Consider the following 17,309-nt stretch of genomic DNA (forward strand, 5'->3'; position numbering starts at 1 on the left):
CATGCTCCAAAAGACGAGTCTTGATGTTGCAGTTGGTGGCTCCAACTTAGACTGATCCACAAGAGCATGAAATTTTGTACACTCCTGATGTAGAGAAAGGTTTATAAAGGTCTTTCCCAGGGCAATAACAATTCCTTAGTTGAGTGGTGGCACGGAAACACAACATTTAAGACCTGTTTCAAGCCCATGTCCCCTCCCATTTCGAATCTGAAGCCACTCTCACTTTCCATTAGAGCACCAATCAGAGGAGAATGCCATCCAATCAGAAACTTTCACAAACCAGCAGTTTGCTTAAATACCAGAGCGACGGAAACATCATCAGTCGCATAAAACTCATCCACTGATGATGTCAGCTGCAGAGGTTGACGAAACTTCTGGATTTTTTTTTTTTTTTTCATTTTGACCATGGCCAATAATCCCATAAATGTTATTTCTTCATAAGAAATATGTTATTTCTAATAAATAAACAAGCTGCTATAGCTGTAACTTTATTATTCTGTTATGTATAAACATTTTCTATTTTTAGATGGCTTAAAAAATAATAAATTAAAAGTTTGTCCATCCAATGTATTTGACTCAAAAATTACTTGACCTGCCAAATAGAATGCATTAAACAAGAATTTGAAACTTGCAATATGCTGTATACAGACAGCCTATTTATAACAGCCAAAAACTGCATTAAAATGTTCATTAGCATCTGGATGTCATAACCATGCTGTCAGTATATTGCATGTAGTTCTGCCTTAGTCATGAGCCATAGCTTAAGGGAGGTAACTTACTGCTAAAAGTTGTTGGTAAATAGCATTTGGCTACATTTAGTTAAATGTTTAAGATGATTGACTAAGTTACCCAGGGGTCCCCTCCCTAACGTTAGGAGCACCCCCCTCAATATCGCCTCTCGTAAGCAAGATCCCCCCCCCCCCAAACAAGAAAAATAATCCTCAAAACACCCCCCTAAAAATTTAAATGCCACAGTCTGTGCCATGACCCCCCCCCCCCCCCAAGGTGGGCACCCCTGAGTTACCGACAGCATTTAACAAGTGGTAATTAAAGTTGCATACAAATAATTCAAACAAAGATCAGCTTTTGGTGCCAATTGCTAAAAAATTTTAGTGCTTTGATGGTTTATATATATATATTTTTTTTTTTTTCAATACAGAGCATTTATATGAAAAAAAGTAGGTAAAGTTTAATGATGGTAACATAATACTTTTACAAAAATATAATTACACTAAAAGAGTAAAATTTTAAAATGTTTCCAAAAAAAGTGATTTCAAAACTGCAGCTAGAAATTGTTCAAAAAGTAAAAAAATATTTAATTTTCTTTGAACACCATCAATACTACAGTACAATCTTGTTTATTCAGACTATTTGGGATCAAAGGCAATCCAGATAAACAGAAATCCAGAAAATGAGGGCAGTATGAGTAATAAGAAAAATAAATTCTTATACAAGCAAACTTATCTTTTATGACAGCAAGAATCAATGCTTTGTTGCGAAATTACATTTGATCATTTTGACCAAGCACTTTATCATTTATAGCTCAGATGCAGTGGTGTCGGATTGATGTTCCCAGTATGGCAGGATGTTTGTTGGATTACAATAATTTACAGTACGATCTATATACCGAATATAAATACAGTATGATCTACAGACCCAATAGTACCATCCAATGCCTCGGAAGTTTTTCAGAATCAAACCCTCTGAATCTTAACTGGTGCAGTGAAATCCACTCCTGTTTTTGCTATGCACACCTTGATGAACGTAGTACCATTTTATAAATCCATACAAAGAAATGCATTAATATTATTTCAAAAACTTAAAATTTTGCCTAATAACTCAGTTTGGAGAGATGATGACTTAAGCACAAATAGAAATCTGAATACTCAGAAGGGATTCATCCAGTTGGCCTTCAAGACTACTTGTGCTTTGGAACTTTATCAAGAAACTCCTCTATTACCTTTGCCTTTGTGCCCTTTGGATTATACTCATTTTGATATAAACTTTGAACTTAACATGAAAGTAGCAAAGAGGGATATGCCTCCTGATCAGCTAAAAGCTATAGCTCTATAAGATATTTACAATTGCTGTCCGAAAAGCGAATGGTTACACTTGTTCACTGATGGCTTTCTTCTAGATAGATGCCATGGTGCTGGAATTGATATCTGCAGTGAGTTCTTCAGCTTCTACCTTCCAGTACGTCTTTCCACTATTGTCTTCGATGGTGAGATTGTAGCTATAGTGGTAGCTGTTGAACAGCTATTGCTAAGAAGATCTATTTTCGATAAGGCTGTACTCTTTTCAGACTCTAAATCTGTGTTGCAACCATTATTATAAAATCAAAACTGTGATTCACAAAGAATTTTGAAATGCAGATTGTTGTTAAAAAGATTTTTCTCACGAGGATCTCTTTCCAGTGGATTCTGACTGTGGAACATTTAGATGTGTGCACTGCACTTAGTGGTTTTAACAGGGCCAGATTTGGAAATGTGGAGTCCCCTAATCAGGGTTCAAAAAGATCATCATATTTTCGAAAATATCCGATACTTTGATATATATCCGAATATTTTGATATATATATGTATATTTCCAATATTTTCGATCAACACTTTAATAGTAAATACATCCAGAAGTTACTGCTGTTTATATTTTTATATTATTATTATTTATAGGGGAGAAAAAACGTAAAATTTGCTGACCCCTGAAAGTTAGGATACTTTATAAAAATTTTATTGTGGGGGGGCCCTTTGTTTTGGAGGCCCCGAGGCAGTAGCCCCGCCTGCCCTCCCCTAAATCCGACCCTGGGTTTTAATTCCATTGTTGAAAAAAATGGAGAGCATGTGCACTAATGGCATAAGTGCTATTTTTAGTATGTGGCATTTGAAAAATAAATAAAATAAACAGTACAATATATGCTGGAGTTGTACATTTAGGACAAATAAGAAATGTTTGGCATACTTATAGTTCTGTTTTGCTATCATAATTTTGAATTATTTAAGTGATTTTTTTTTTTTTCAATCTACGAATTTGATCCGATGAACGAGATTCTATGATACTTTTAAACAGTGACATTTAGTCAGCACAAACATGATAGGTGAAGTCATATGCAAAAATCAATCAGTTACAAATATAAATTTAAATCGACCGAAGTTATTCAACAGTAGTTTGCGTTAAGCATATTGAGGACAATTACTTTTGTAACTCTGTAAATGTTTCGTTCCTAATTTTGAGCAGGCTTCAGAAGATATGAACAAAGTACAATCATCATTACCCTAATATGTTCTCAGCTGTGTTATGCATGCGGATAATACTTGCCTGAAGAACCAAAGTCCCATCAAATTTGTATGTGTTACTGATTCATGTTTAGTAATAATACTGATTGTGTTTAATGAATCAAATTATTTTTTGCATTTTAGCGTGATTTCCAACTGTATTTATAAAATCAGTTCTTCTTTTTTCTTTTTTTTTTTTTTGACATTTAAATGTTTTTATGAATGTTTTTTAATCAGTCATTAAGAAAAGTGTTATTACCTCAACAGAAAAACGTTTTGCGGTGTCCCGAAGCAGATCCTCTGTTGAAGGAAAATGTATTGTAATATATACTGTTTATGAATACAGGCATTCACACCATCTAATTTGATGCCTATTTTTACATTTCTTCAAACGTTTTAAAATAGGAAAATTATCGGGCTTAACCAATAGTGAGTTTTATCAAAGCGTTTTTGATAAGCATTTCTTAATGTTGAAAATTCAAACACTAGGAAGGCTTTCATTGAAACGTGTTTCTTAATCATACTGTATAGCAGTAGCTACTAGTATCATGCTTTGCCCCAAATCTGAAGAGAGGTTCTACTATTTGTACTAGCTGTCTCAAATTTTTAATTTTGCCACTTACATCGCTTTTGCTTCTTACTGCCTCATCATTTAATTGATTATTTTTACTTATAATAATTGTACTTACTCTTAGAGAAATAACTTATAAATCCTGCCCAAGTTGATATGTTTTTAAGTTTACTGTCTAGTGCAACCAAAAATACCTTCTGGAGGGGGATTTTTGATGAAAAATACCTTCTGAAGAGCTTTTTTGATCAAAACAGCCTTTCATATGCATAAACTACTGTATTAGAATTTGCATTTATGTTAAATGCTCTGGTGGTGTTTTCACCCCCCCCCCCCCTTTTTTTTTTGTTGTGCCGCGGCTGGTCTGAGAAATGTATGATTTAGGTTTTAAATATAGCTGTTGTGAATTGAGAAATTTCTATGTTATTTACAGATTAGCTTTCAAGATTTAGCTGCATTGCATATACTATCAGTATCATCCCTTGAAGATTTGAACTCGAGAATTGAAGGGAAAAAAATGACCTTGCACAATTTTAGACCAGTTGTAGTAGTTGAAGGGAGCAAACCTTATGAAGAAGTAAATTTCCATTTGTTTTCTCTCTCTTTCTGTTTTGTTTTTAGATTTTAATGCAAGGCGAATACAGTGAAGTCAATGTTTCTTGAAAATTGAATGCATAACAACAAATTCCACGTTTTTCTATTAATAATAAATATGTTCACAATAGAGTCTTAACTTCACTTTAATGTATCATCTGCATAGTTGTTTATGTCTATCATCTGTATTTTGAAATTAATTTATTTTAAATTTTTTATTTTTATATCACATTGGGATGACTGAATCATGACCGCCCATCTAGGGGGCAAGTGGGGGCTCGAATCCCCCCCCTCCCTCATAGAAATTAGAACTTCCTTTCTTTTAGTACTTTTTTCTTTGCAAAAATGTAAAAACATTTCTTCTGCTTTTTTTTTTTTTTTTTTTTTTTTTTTTTTTTTTTTTTTTTTTTTTTTTTTTTTTTTTTTTGCCAGAAAGTTATTGTTTTACAGCCAGGGCTGATGCAGAAATACATAAAATACACCATTATTTATACATTAATGTATTTTATGTAATTCTTCTGCAGCCATTAATGAGTAAGTTATTAAAATTGTCAAATTTTAATGACATCTGTCCTGAAATCAGTTTCCATGGGGAAAATTAGTTTTTATGATAGAATGTCAGGGGTCTGGCCAGAGCAAATTTGGGTCCGTTAACGGACCCTTCACAAAAATCCGATCAGCCAAAACGGACCTTTCACAAAAATCCGATCAACCAAAACTGACCTTTCACAAAAATCCGATCAACCAAAACGGACCCTTCACAAAATTCTGGTAAACAAAAACGGATCTTTCACAAATTGTTTATTGAAAGAGCAAATCTCAAATTAAAATAATACAGCATATTTAAAGTTAAATTAGAGGAGTCAACTTATACAAAATCAGCTAATTTTGCAAAAGGAAAAAAAAAATCGGCACTCTTGTGATGCTTCTGCAAGCCATAAATAATTACTACCGCCAAATAAATATAATGCCTGGTGTTGGTTTCTTTGAAAGAAATTAACAGCTGAAAGTCAGTTTGGTTTATAATTTTGCTTGTTTGTTTTATGCAGCGGTGTTGTTGTAAACTTCTTTGGAAAAGCGTCAACATTCTCTGAATAGGCGTAGTAAGCACTTTTATCCCCACTCATGATTTAAGCATCAATAATATACAGCGAAATGAATTTAGAACTGCAAAGGATAGTATGGGTGGGGCGGATGTGATCGCTTCAGATAGGGTTACAAAATTTAAACTTATCGCCACTTAGTGTCTGGTGGTGCGATGTTAAACTTATTTTGGGAGAAAGTTATATGGGTTTGGTTTTTCGATACTAAAAAGGATAATTAACTTTAAATAAACTTTTATTTACCGTTATTTTTTTCTATAGATGTCTACATTTTGAAAAACGCAATCTTTTTACATCCGATATGAGAATCATATTTCATTCTTTTTTTCAAGCTAACTTCGCTTTATTAGGATGCAAATAAATGAAAAGTCTCTTTATTTTTGTAACAAAGCTTATTTCAAGTTTTTAAAGGGGAATTCCATTTTCTTTTATGAGTCAATAATTAAAAGGCTGAATCGATGGTTTATTTTTTATTTTATTTATTTATTTTTGCTTCAACTGTGTCCAGATATTAATGATATGTTTATCATAGGACTCTAAAATGCAATTCAAAAGTAATTTTATCAAAAATATTTATTTTACAAGCCGTTTTTATACTTTTGATTCCTTCACTTTGAGGATTGCAATCTCTTTGCATCCGCTGTGGAAATCTGATTTTTCGAATTCTTGATGTTTAGTACGCTTAGTTAAGAGGTAAACAAATAAAATATTTTTTTATTTTTGTGAAAATCACGGAGTTTATAAGGTTTGAACGAAACTCTGTGCTCTTAAACAGTGTCTTGGGTTAAAAAGTTAAATGCTGAACCCCTGCCTAATTTTTTTTCTTACAGTTATTTTGAATACTAATCAAAAAACATTTATAGTATAATTTAACATGATGTAGAATGGTAGATAAATATTGATACTTGAGGGGTGCCCATCTCCCAGGGAGCGATGCCTCCCCCCTCTCTTCAAATACTAGAAAAACACTCAACTTTAAGTGTCAATGATGCAGTTTCCACCATCTCAAGAGTCTAAGCTTTCGTTTTTACAAGAAAAAAAAATTAATTATTTGATTTTTCACAAAAATAATTGATTTTTCACAAAATTATTTTATTTTTCACAAAAAACGGACCCTGTGAAAAATCCTGGACAGACCCCTGAATGTGTTATTCAAAGAGCAAGCAACAAATTTATTTTTTAACTTAGAAGTTGGAAATTCCACGACTACAATATGTCCCAACATTACATGTTTTGTTTCTGAAACAGTACAGGAGAATCTACATTTTTTTTTTAAAAAAAAGCTTAGTAGCCACTGTGACCCCTCCCTCCTTTCTAGGTATAAGGGTCAATATTTACAGTACCATGAGGTGAATGCTTTAAATGATTGAACAAACATTCAAATAGTGTCATATAATGAAGAATCAGAAATTTCCATCGAGCTTTGTTATATATTATTGGAGTTATGGAACAACCAGGCCCGACGAGAGGCGCTGTTAGCCTAGTCGGAAACTAGGGGCCCAAGCCTTTGGGAGGCCCATCGACACTGACGCAAAAAAAAGAAAGGAAGAAAGAAGGGAAAAAGGACTCAGAATAAATGGAAACGTTAAGTTAAAGTAAAATTTACTCTTATGGTATTTATTGTTGTGGCACTTTTATTGAGTTAATTATTTTCTAGTAAGTAGTTTTGATTTTTTTTCTTTCTTGTCCTTCTTTTTTTTTCTTTCTTGTCCTTCTTTTTTTTCCTTTCTTTTCTTCTTTTTTTTTTGGGGGGGGGGGGCAGGGGCTTGGCAGCAGAACTGACTAGGGGCCCCTCAGGCTCTCTGTCACACTGGGAATAACAAACAACATGGGGGCCCCACAGGCCCCTCCGTCTTGTGTTAAGGGGGCATGACCTCCTGGATTCAGGCCTGATTTATGGTCACAGAGGCTGCTTGCTCAGCATTCTAGTTTGTTTGCATCTTTTCATGTAGATACTTTCAATGCCGGATTAACATCTATTTGCACCCCTAGGCCAAACTTACAGATTACGCCCCCCACCTCACATATCCGAACTCTACTGAAATCATAGCCCCAAACCCCTCCTCCCCCCAGCCATTCTCAGAGGCTTAGCAAGTGAAGATTTCGCGTTCCCGTGTGTCAACGAAATGAGGGATGGTTTTCTTTCTTTGTTTTCGTTCGATGATGTTCAAATGGATGGGTGAGGGTGGTGGGCCGGGAAATTTTCAGAAATTGATGCGTTGGAAATGCAATTTTAGGCCATCTAAGTTCATTTAATAGGAAGTAATGGCATTCGGAACTTGCCCCGATTTCAGTTTTCGAAACTGAAATACGTAATATACGTAATTATATCTTATTCTTGATGTAACAGAAAGGGATGAGTTCGGGGACTCACTCCCCCCCCCCCCCCCCCCCACGTCGCAATTATTCTTAACAACGAATCTTGGAAGATTTTCAAAAAGATGAGAGGAGGGCTGAAGTCAGGGTCACGCCCCAGGAGGGTTTTCAAACAAGTTACTAAAAATGAAATTTTAGACGCTCTGTTATGTGGCGTGAAAGTAGGACGTTAGAGATCTTTCCCCTAAAAAAAATCAAAATGAGAAGTGTAAATGTGTATTTGTACTATCTTCAATGCATCTGATAGTGCTGGGTGACGGGATGGGTTTGGGGACTTTCCAGCGGAAATTTTTTGCTATTTTAGATGATCTTCAAAGTGTTAGGAAGAGGCGGGGATCGGCAAGAATGCTCTAAAAAAGAAAATCAAGTTTAGATAATTTTTGAAAATAATAGTGAAAGCGGGTTCACATGGAATTTCCTCTGAAGTTTTTATAAAATTAAAGTTATAAAAAGGTAATTTTAAGCTACCTTTGATGAAGTAAAAAGATGGGGTCTTGCTCAAAAAACACCTCACTCCCTTTATTTTGCTTTTTTTTGCAATCTTTTTCTTATTTTTAAAAAGTATGTTGTAATACATCCTGCTCCCACTTTTTCTTTTCCAAAAATATTTAACTGCTTCAGTTTTTCCATAATGTAGTTTTCAAATTCCTCCCTCAAATTCTTGTCTGTTTAAAAAACAAACGTTTTTGGCCGCAGAAAAAAAATTTCCCGCTTTGGACTAAGGTGATCTTTAGGTGATCTTTATCTAATTTTTTCCGTTTTATTTAAATTTAAACAACAGGGCTCTTGAATTTCTTGATACACTTATGTGTTTCATTCATTTTTACCTTAAGATTTAGAACTGCTGGTGTCTCTTTCTCTACTTTAATTTTTCTTCTATTTAAAACATATTTCGGGGCATCCCATGCATTTTCATCTACTTTTTGTGATCTTCGTGATGATATTTTAATTAAAGATATTCACAAAAATAATATATTGGAAGCAAACCTCGATAACCGATATAATTATAAACAAAAATATGTAAAATTGTGTACAGTAAAATATTTATTAGGAACTTGCATGCAATGCATGTACGTAAAGAGAATTAAAGCAGTTAAAGGTGAAAATGTTGTGCAAAATAGGTGATATGATTGCCAGAGGCGCCCCGATAGGGGGTCACGGGAGGTCACCGTTACATCCAAACTTTTCTTATTTGGCAAAAATTATCCGACTGTTCGGAAAATTTGGAGACAACATAATGATATTTTTGTTTGGATCTCTGTTTTCTGATTTCTCTTTTCGCTAGATGTTGGTACGTGATGTGCATACTCGTACTTTGTCATTCGGTAAGATTTGAAGTTTCATTCGGTAATATGACATTTCCTCCCCCCCCCCCGAAAATAATAACTTCTGGTACCTCTGATGATTGGCAGTCATAAATAAATATGAATTAATAAACTATTAATTGCGAAAACACATACTTACTGTCGCAATTTAAAGAATCAAGAGAAAAATAGTTTCAGTAACAAGAGGGTTTTAAAACTTTACATTTTCTAGGTCATGATTTTTACTAATTTTTCTGTGTGACATACCTCAAAGAGTTTTTTACTTTGGCAAAGCCAAGGGGTTAACTAGCCAGCCGCGCCGGCGGGTGGGGCATTCGCGCCTTCGGGTTTTTTTTTTTTTCTTTTTTCTTTTTTTTTTTTTTTTTTACCCTCAAACCTGTGGGACTCAGGGATTTTTTTTTTCTTGTTTTTTTTTCTTTCTTTTGGTGCTTTCAAACTTGTGTGACTTCGTTTTTTTTCTTTTTTTCCATTTTGCCCAAGAACGGTTTATTTATTTTTTTTTAATGTATTTATTTATTTTACGTCCTCAAACCTGTGCGCGCCTTTCTCGACTCAAGGACCACGCCCCCTGCCCCCCTTCAATTACTGTTTTTATGCCTATCGCGCTGGTTGCAATCTTTGCTAGATGAATTTTGCTACTCCATGTAGTAACGCATCCCCTCCCCCCCCCCCCCCCGAAAGCTGATTATTTTTTTCCCTCTGCGACATGCGCCCTTTTTGGCTTGCGCCCCTAGGCCAGGGCCTAGGTTGGCCTATTGGGTAATCCGGGCCTGGATACTTTGCAAAATAATTTTCAGCAAAGGCAGTCTGCAGAGTAATTTCTCCAATGCTCATTTTTTCTTTTTGCTTCTGCAGCTTCTCTGCTTCCTCCAACCTAAATGTTATATGAATGCCTGATGATAGTTTTGATTGGATCCATCAGCATATTTTTAATGTCATAATAACTAAGAGGTCATGATTCAAGTTTTCCACGTCACCACTGAAATGATTTGTCCATCACTTCACAATACTGTAACAAAAACTACTTATTAATTTGAAATTAAATATATTTATTTGCTCTTAAAATAATTTCAATGTTTAAATTCTATCTGTTTCACAAACAATCATATATTGTTAGTTACACACAGCAGTGGCACTCACAGGAATTTTGCTAAGAGAGGGTCTAAGGTCGAAAACTTCGTTCTCATATACCCCAATGTGCTGTCAAACATATTATCAATTCCTAAGAACAAAAAACAGCAAAAACAAACTATTGAATAAAAAAAATAACATTATTTAATTAACTATACCTAAGTAACCAGAAAGCAAAATAATTTACTCTTTTACTTTTCTCGTAATTAAAAAATGGATTCAATCCCATAAAATCTCATTTTAATCTATAATTATAGAACTAAAAACATGGTTGTTGCAGTGTATTAATTTATAATCATCATTTTGCTTCTTATACGCAATTCCATGAAATACACTGCCAGCTCAGTCATTTCCAGCCGAGGACTGCAGTTTCGTGCTTATTAGCACTCATCAGCCCGGCATAGAAAAGTGACTGAGCTGGAGATGAAAAACCTCTTAAAGAAGCCAAGAATGCACAACAAACTGGTAGCTAATATAAAATTAGCGCAGGCCAGACAAGTGACCAAAGCAATGGTTCGGTTCAACTCGAGGACTGAAGGCAAAGGCAATGTATATTCAGTAAATTACCGCCCAATAGCAGGGCTAATTTTATATTAGCTACCAGTTTGTTGTGCACTCTTGGCTTCCTTAAGAGGTTTTCCATCTCCAGCTCAGTCACTTTCCTATGCCGGGCTGATGAGTGCTAATTAGCACGAAACTGCAGTCCTCGGTCGGAAATGACTGAGCTGGCGGTGTATTTCATGTAATTCTGCTTTAGGCCTGCTATTGGGCGGTAATTTACTGAATATACCATGCCTTTGCCTTCAATCCTCGAGTTGAACCGAACCATTGCTTCGGTCACTCGTCTGGCCTGCGCTAATTTTATATTAGCTACCAGTTTGTTGTGCACTCTTGGCTTCCTTAAGAGGTTTTCCATCTCCAGCTCAGTCCCTTTCCTATGCCAGGCTGATGAGTGCTAATAAGCACGAAACTGCAGTCCTCGGTTGGAAATGACTGAGCTGGCGGTGTATTTCATGTAATTCTGCTTTAGCCCTGCTATTGGGCGGTAATTTACTGAATATACGCAATTCGTTATAGGAAATGCACGCAATATTTTTTTTTTATCTTTTAGCATGTTGATTTTATTTTTTCACTTATTAAAACTGAAATTAGTTGTTGTTTTTGTCGTGTCTGATCAGAAAACTGAAATTAATGTTACCTTTGTTTGAAGTTATTCTATGTACTAAATACTACATTGAATATTAAACAATCGGGGGGGGGAGCATGACCTATGGAAGGAGTCAAGACCCCTAGGATCCCTTTCTTGTATGTGCCACTGTCAGTGGTGTGATCAGTGATGTTATTTTTATCACATCAGTCTTGTCATCAGTGATGTTATTTTTATCACAACCAATGTTACCAGAAGAAAAAATATGTACCGTATTTTCGGGAATAAGCGCCGCACCCGATGTAAGCGCCGCATCGTAATATATTCTCAAATAAAAAAGTTTTTTAATGTATGCGCCGCACCCGATGTAAGCGCCGCACCTTCCATAAGCGCGCACTCAGCATTAAACAACTTAAAAGCACAATCAGTAGTAAAGCAAGCTGGATTAAATGTAAATAAAAAATATTTTTTTATTTCTCGTTAGTATTTTTAATTAACAATAAAAAAATATTTTAAAAAATCCCCATTTGTCATTTTTTGCCTTCGGCATCCCTCGATTGGTCATCACTTTCGATGGTTCATTTATCCGATTTCCAACGGCAAACGCATCTCGTCAGTACCAACCTCTGGCAGCAAAACGATTTCCAATTTCTTCTGCCGTTGTAACCTTAAACTTAAAGGCTGCAGTATAACTTTTCAATTGCTAAGGAGCCATTTCAAAAGCAACTCTAAAAAAATTCGTGAAGAAAGATAAGCCAAGAACGCGCGAACCGCAGCAAAAGATGCAACACGACGATGTGAGTGAATAATAAAATTAGAGCTAGGAGACAAGTTTCCCATTAGGTTGCTTGAAAAAGCAACCTATTTTCGTGAGAGAGGTGGTAAATTCCCTTTACACACTTTGCATTCATCCCTCTGTCTTACTAGTACTTTTGCTGCCTCCTCTCCCTGACCCCTTCGCTCCGACGCGATAAGCCTTGCTTGCCCACGTGTATCAACTCTCTTCAGCGAAACACGTGCAATCGCTGACTCACCTTCCCTCCCCCTCTTTGCTTTACTTGTCGCGAAGGTCGAAGGATTTCCTGACCCCTTCGCTCCGCCGCGATAAGGCTTGCTCGCGCACGTGGATCAGCGTTTCTCCCCTCGTTGAAACATGCGCAATAGCTGACTCACCTTCCCTCCCCCTCTTTGCTTTACTTGTCACCCAAGGCAGAAGGATTTCCCGTCCCTTCGCTCCGACGCGATAAGGCTTGCTCGCGCACGTGGATCAGAATTTCTTTCCTCAGTGAAACACGCGCAATCGCTGACTCACCTTCCCTCCCCCTCTTTGCTTTACTTGTCGCCTAAGGGCGAGGGATTTCCGCGAAATGAAAGCAATCGATGTGGTGCCATCTGTTAGCAGCATTTTCCGATTTTTTTTAAACTTGGGGAAAAAAACACTGTATCCGCCGCACCCGTTATATGCGCCGCACCGGAAATTTTTTTTTCTTGTATGCACCGCGGCGCTTATTCCCAAAAAATACGGCATATTCAATTTCATCAATCTAACTTTACCTATCACATAGAAAAGATAAGAGAAAAAATATTAACAGCAAGCTTTTCTTGGGGAAAAAGCTTACTTAATGTCTTTGTGACTAACATAAAAAGTAAATCTCTCTAAACACTATTTTCCTTTGAAGTATCAATTTTATGTTGGTGACAAAAAAAATGGGTTGTTTAAAAGGAAAAAGATTAAACTTGAATGGCAAAAAAATAAAGTAATGAATAAGGGAAACAAATGAAATAAACTTTCATTTGCAGTTTTATTGATAAAATAGAGTGTGACAAGTTTAGAAAAATGAGGGACACTAATTAGTTGAATTCTAAAGATTTGAAAAATTAGATTTAAAATGATGTATAGGATAATACATCAAAACATTTATCATGTACTATTCTTATTGAAAAAATTATGTCTGGGTTGAGTTTTTTCCCCCCTTATACGGTTTTCATTATTATATTCTTTTTTAGGATGCATGGGAATATATTAAATTTGAAGGAGGTGCTGAAGCTGAATTGCTAGTTCCTACAACAAGGTAAGATTAATTGTCTTCAGCTTTGTAATTATCAGTCTGAAATGTCACGCACCTACAAATTTTATCGAGCAAGCTTATATAGGTTGTGTCCATAAATAATGTACTTTTTTTTTCAAGATTTTTGGCCACCACGTTCCTTTTCTTTGCTGACAAATTGTCACTTTCACCTACTCCCTTCCCTGCCTTCCCCACTTGTTACAAATTTTTTCGTGACCGTAATCTAATAAAAAATGTGATGTTAATCTTCTTGTTACCCCCTCCCTCCCTCTTGTCGCAACTTCATGAACCCCTCCCCCTTCGAAGTGTAACATCATCTGTGAATTACCCCATATCAACTTTCTATTAGTGTTTCTTAGCACGGGTCTTTGGTTCCTTTTGTGAGATGGCAATTACATTTCATTCAACATTCTTCGGCACAATTAACCAAAAAAATATTTTTTTAAAGCCTGGTGTACAAGCAGGGTTGCCAACTGCTCCGCATTTTGCAGAGTTGTACCGCAAAAATGGTGAAACTCTGCGGTTCTTTTGCTCCGCATTTCCCGGCCGAACGCTTTTAAGCTTAAATTTTGCTACTTCATGGTAACAAACCTGTAAATATGGGAAATTAAAGATACTCAAAGATTGAAATAGTGTTTAAAGCTGTTTCATTAATATAAAAATTATTAGTATTAAAAAAAATGATTTTTAAAGCTCTAAAACAATTTTAGATAAGTGGTTTTAGTTATTTGAATTGATTTTTATACAAAATTTTGAACTGCTCCGCAAAATTTGAAATTGCTCCTCAAAATCAGCAAAAATGCTCCTCAAATTGTTTCTCCAAGGTTGGCAACCCTCTACAAGGTCAGTTTTAGATTATTTTCCTAAACCTGGTGCTCATTTAATTGGGAGCACTGAGTCTTCTACCAGATGTATTTACATTAAAAACTCACTTGTACTTTACATTGCCCCAAAATACCTGTCTGCAGTAATCTGTATATTTGTGCTACAAAACGTTGGTTATCTCCTGTTACTTAACAGTGCATTGGTTCATACCCATCACTTAGATTCCTTTGAAACTTGTTAGTTACAAAAAAGGCAGCTTACCAGGACTTTAGTATGCCTTAAGTAAACAAAATTTAAATCTTCTTTAATTATCCTAGTAAAAGATTAATGTAACTGAGTAGAAAAATTGGTCTTTGTTTTGTTTCATTAAAAAAGGGAAATAAAGTAGATTAATCTCAAAAATGTTTCATGGTAAGGACCATCTGTTTTTATTTTTATTGAGTTTAAACAGAAATTAATTCTTTGCCAGTAATATCCCTTCTGGTTTATCACATCTTTTTGTTTTTATTGTGTAGACCTGCTTTGTTTCCATATGGTTTACTTTAAAATCTGAATTGTGCACGACACATGTGTAACCATTTAGTTATTGCTGTTTTCTGTGTATATGACCAGTTATAACGGCATAGAATCCTTTTCCCGGATATTACATACAGTTAACCCTTATTAATGTGGGCTAATAATGGATCCAGGTTGTTCAAATTAATGAAAGTACAGATCAAATAAAATCACTTACAAACTGAACCAAGGTACATAAACAAGCATACAAGTAAAAATTGTACATAGTAAAAATTGAATTTTAACTTCAAAAGAATGAAATATAAAATTGCATCAGAAAAAAGGACAAAATTGCAAAATACAGCCTACAAAAATACATTATTGTATTAACTTTCCTTTCATTTATCTTAATATATATATTCTGTATGGATGTTTGTAGTCATATGGCTTTTAAATGGCTGGACCGATTTTGATCGAATTTTTTGTGTGTAATTAAGTTGATTCAAGCATGGTTTAGAGTCGCGATGGATGGAATCGGAAACGTTTTTGTTAGTTAATTAATTTAAACATTGGATGGTTATATCTCCCAAATGATTAATATCTATTTCAACCTATTGTTGAGCAAGACTAAAATAAATATTTAACCCATTGCCAAAGGTCAATAAGAAAGCTAGCTCTGCTTTTTGTAATGAAATTTCCTACTGTGATATGTCAATTGAGAATAGATAAAATGTAGAGAGAGAGGGTGAAAACTTCATTTGTTGAAAGCAACGATTTTAGGTTTTGTGATATATTTTAAAGTAAAATACTGGAAGGTTCACATGAAACATGTGTTCTGTCATCGTAGTTGAACCATGTGACCGGAGCGGTGCTTTAGGTTTTCCTAACTAAATGATCAGAAAGTACCGTACCTAGCAACATTTGCTTCTTAGCTCAAATCCATCTGAGTTTTGGCAACAATGTCAAGAATACTTTGAGGATTATCAAACTAATCAATACATTATTAGAGGAAAAGATGCTGGAATTTCAAGACAAAACAAATTTTATTTTGGTCCAGATAAATTACAACAGGGTAGTTCTATACACAAAAGATCAGTGCAGTAGAAGGATGATGCATATTGGTTTCACGACACCTTTTTTTTTTTTTTTTTAAAAGGTAATGTCTGATTTTTTAATTAATGGTAGCATAAGTGATCTAACCTATTCTCTCTCTCTCTTTTTTTTTCTTTTTTTTTTTTTTTTTAACAGTCAAAAGTTTTGCCAATTATGAAACTTTTCCTATAACATGGTGCTTTTTCATTGCTCAATTTTAAGTTCCATTCTCATGTGTAGTGTTTGGATTCCCCCCCCCCCTCCAAGGTACTGAACTAAATATTTTTTAAAAATTTCCCAGGTGCTTGTTGACGACAAATGACCCAGAAACTGCAATTTTGTCCCAAAAAGAACCATTGATAACTCTCAGAAGGTAAGTTTGGTTTTAATGTAAAAATCTTTGATAACTTTTTGAAAGCAAAATCTTTAAAAAGGCTTTTGAAATAACTTTTTTATATCTAGATACAGAATACCCAAAGATCCTGAAATAGTAAAAAAGACTGGTTCTTTGCCTTGCTTTGGAACCCATTGTGCTGTTATCAAGCCAGGTGAAATTAAAGTTGGTGATGAAATCTATGCTGTGGTTGGAAGACAACCAGCTATGATTCAGAAAATGTGAAAAATACCTATTTTTGTTAATGAAACAATGTGTCTTCAATCAATGTCTTCAGTACGAAGAACTTTTATATGTAAAATTTGGAGCTTAAACATATTGTTATGCTATTTTTTCTAAATAAAATGTATATTTTTCTAGTGCCTTTGACCACTATTGTTTATTCCATATACAACTGCCACTGTGACGACCAGCAACAGGACCCAGGCTGCATTAAGCTGTTCCTAGTCAATTTATCCTAAGTTCCTACTTAATATTGGTTATTGGAGGAGATGCTGGTCTCAAAAAAAAAACAAGCATCTTCTGGAAATTGACACTCACCAGCCCCCAAAGATTGCTAGCAATCTTATTGGGGAAGATTTAAATTTTCTATTAGAAAGAATTGGATTAAAAAGACGAATTAGGAGTTCTATTTTTGAACGAAATAAAAATTCTTCTATCCCTCCTGTAGAAAATATAATTTAATTAAAGAGCTCGTGATTAGGACACAATCCCGCTACCTCCCAAACACGCAAAGAATTTCATAAAAATATGCATACCAGAGAATTTTTTTAAAAAAAAAGCGCTTTGAAGAGCACACTTTTCTTGGATTCCAAACTAACTTGTACAAACTTGCATAGCTACACGTATTGAGGGGTAACTGAGCATTGCAAAATGGCAATTTTGTACACTTGAAAAGTCGCTTTTAAATTTGTGCAG

At 35.0% G+C, this 17,309-nt stretch overlaps 1 protein-coding gene across 3 annotated transcripts in view; it reads left to right on the forward strand.

The window, feature by feature from the left end:
• Window positions 1–16,754, forward strand: part of LOC129217281 (mitochondrial amidoxime reducing component 2-like) — a 40,157-nt gene extending 23,403 nt beyond the window's left edge. For all 3 annotated transcript variants that reach the window (XM_054851551.1, XM_054851554.1, XM_054851552.1), the window contains 4 exons: window positions 4,274–4,417; window positions 13,524–13,588; window positions 16,299–16,370; window positions 16,460–16,754. In XM_054851551.1, coding sequence (XP_054707526.1) covers window positions 4,274–4,417; window positions 13,524–13,588; window positions 16,299–16,370; window positions 16,460–16,616 — 438 coding nt within the window. In that variant the 3' untranslated portion in view covers window positions 16,617–16,754. The remainder of the gene's footprint in view (window positions 1–4,273; window positions 4,418–13,523; window positions 13,589–16,298; window positions 16,371–16,459) is intronic.
• The last annotated feature ends 555 nt before the right edge of the window (window positions 16,755–17,309 follow it).

The sequence above is a fragment of the Uloborus diversus genome, chromosome 2 (assembly GCF_026930045.1).
Source record: "Uloborus diversus isolate 005 chromosome 2, Udiv.v.3.1, whole genome shotgun sequence".
Lineage (NCBI taxonomy): Eukaryota > Metazoa > Arthropoda > Arachnida > Araneae > Uloboridae > Uloborus > Uloborus diversus.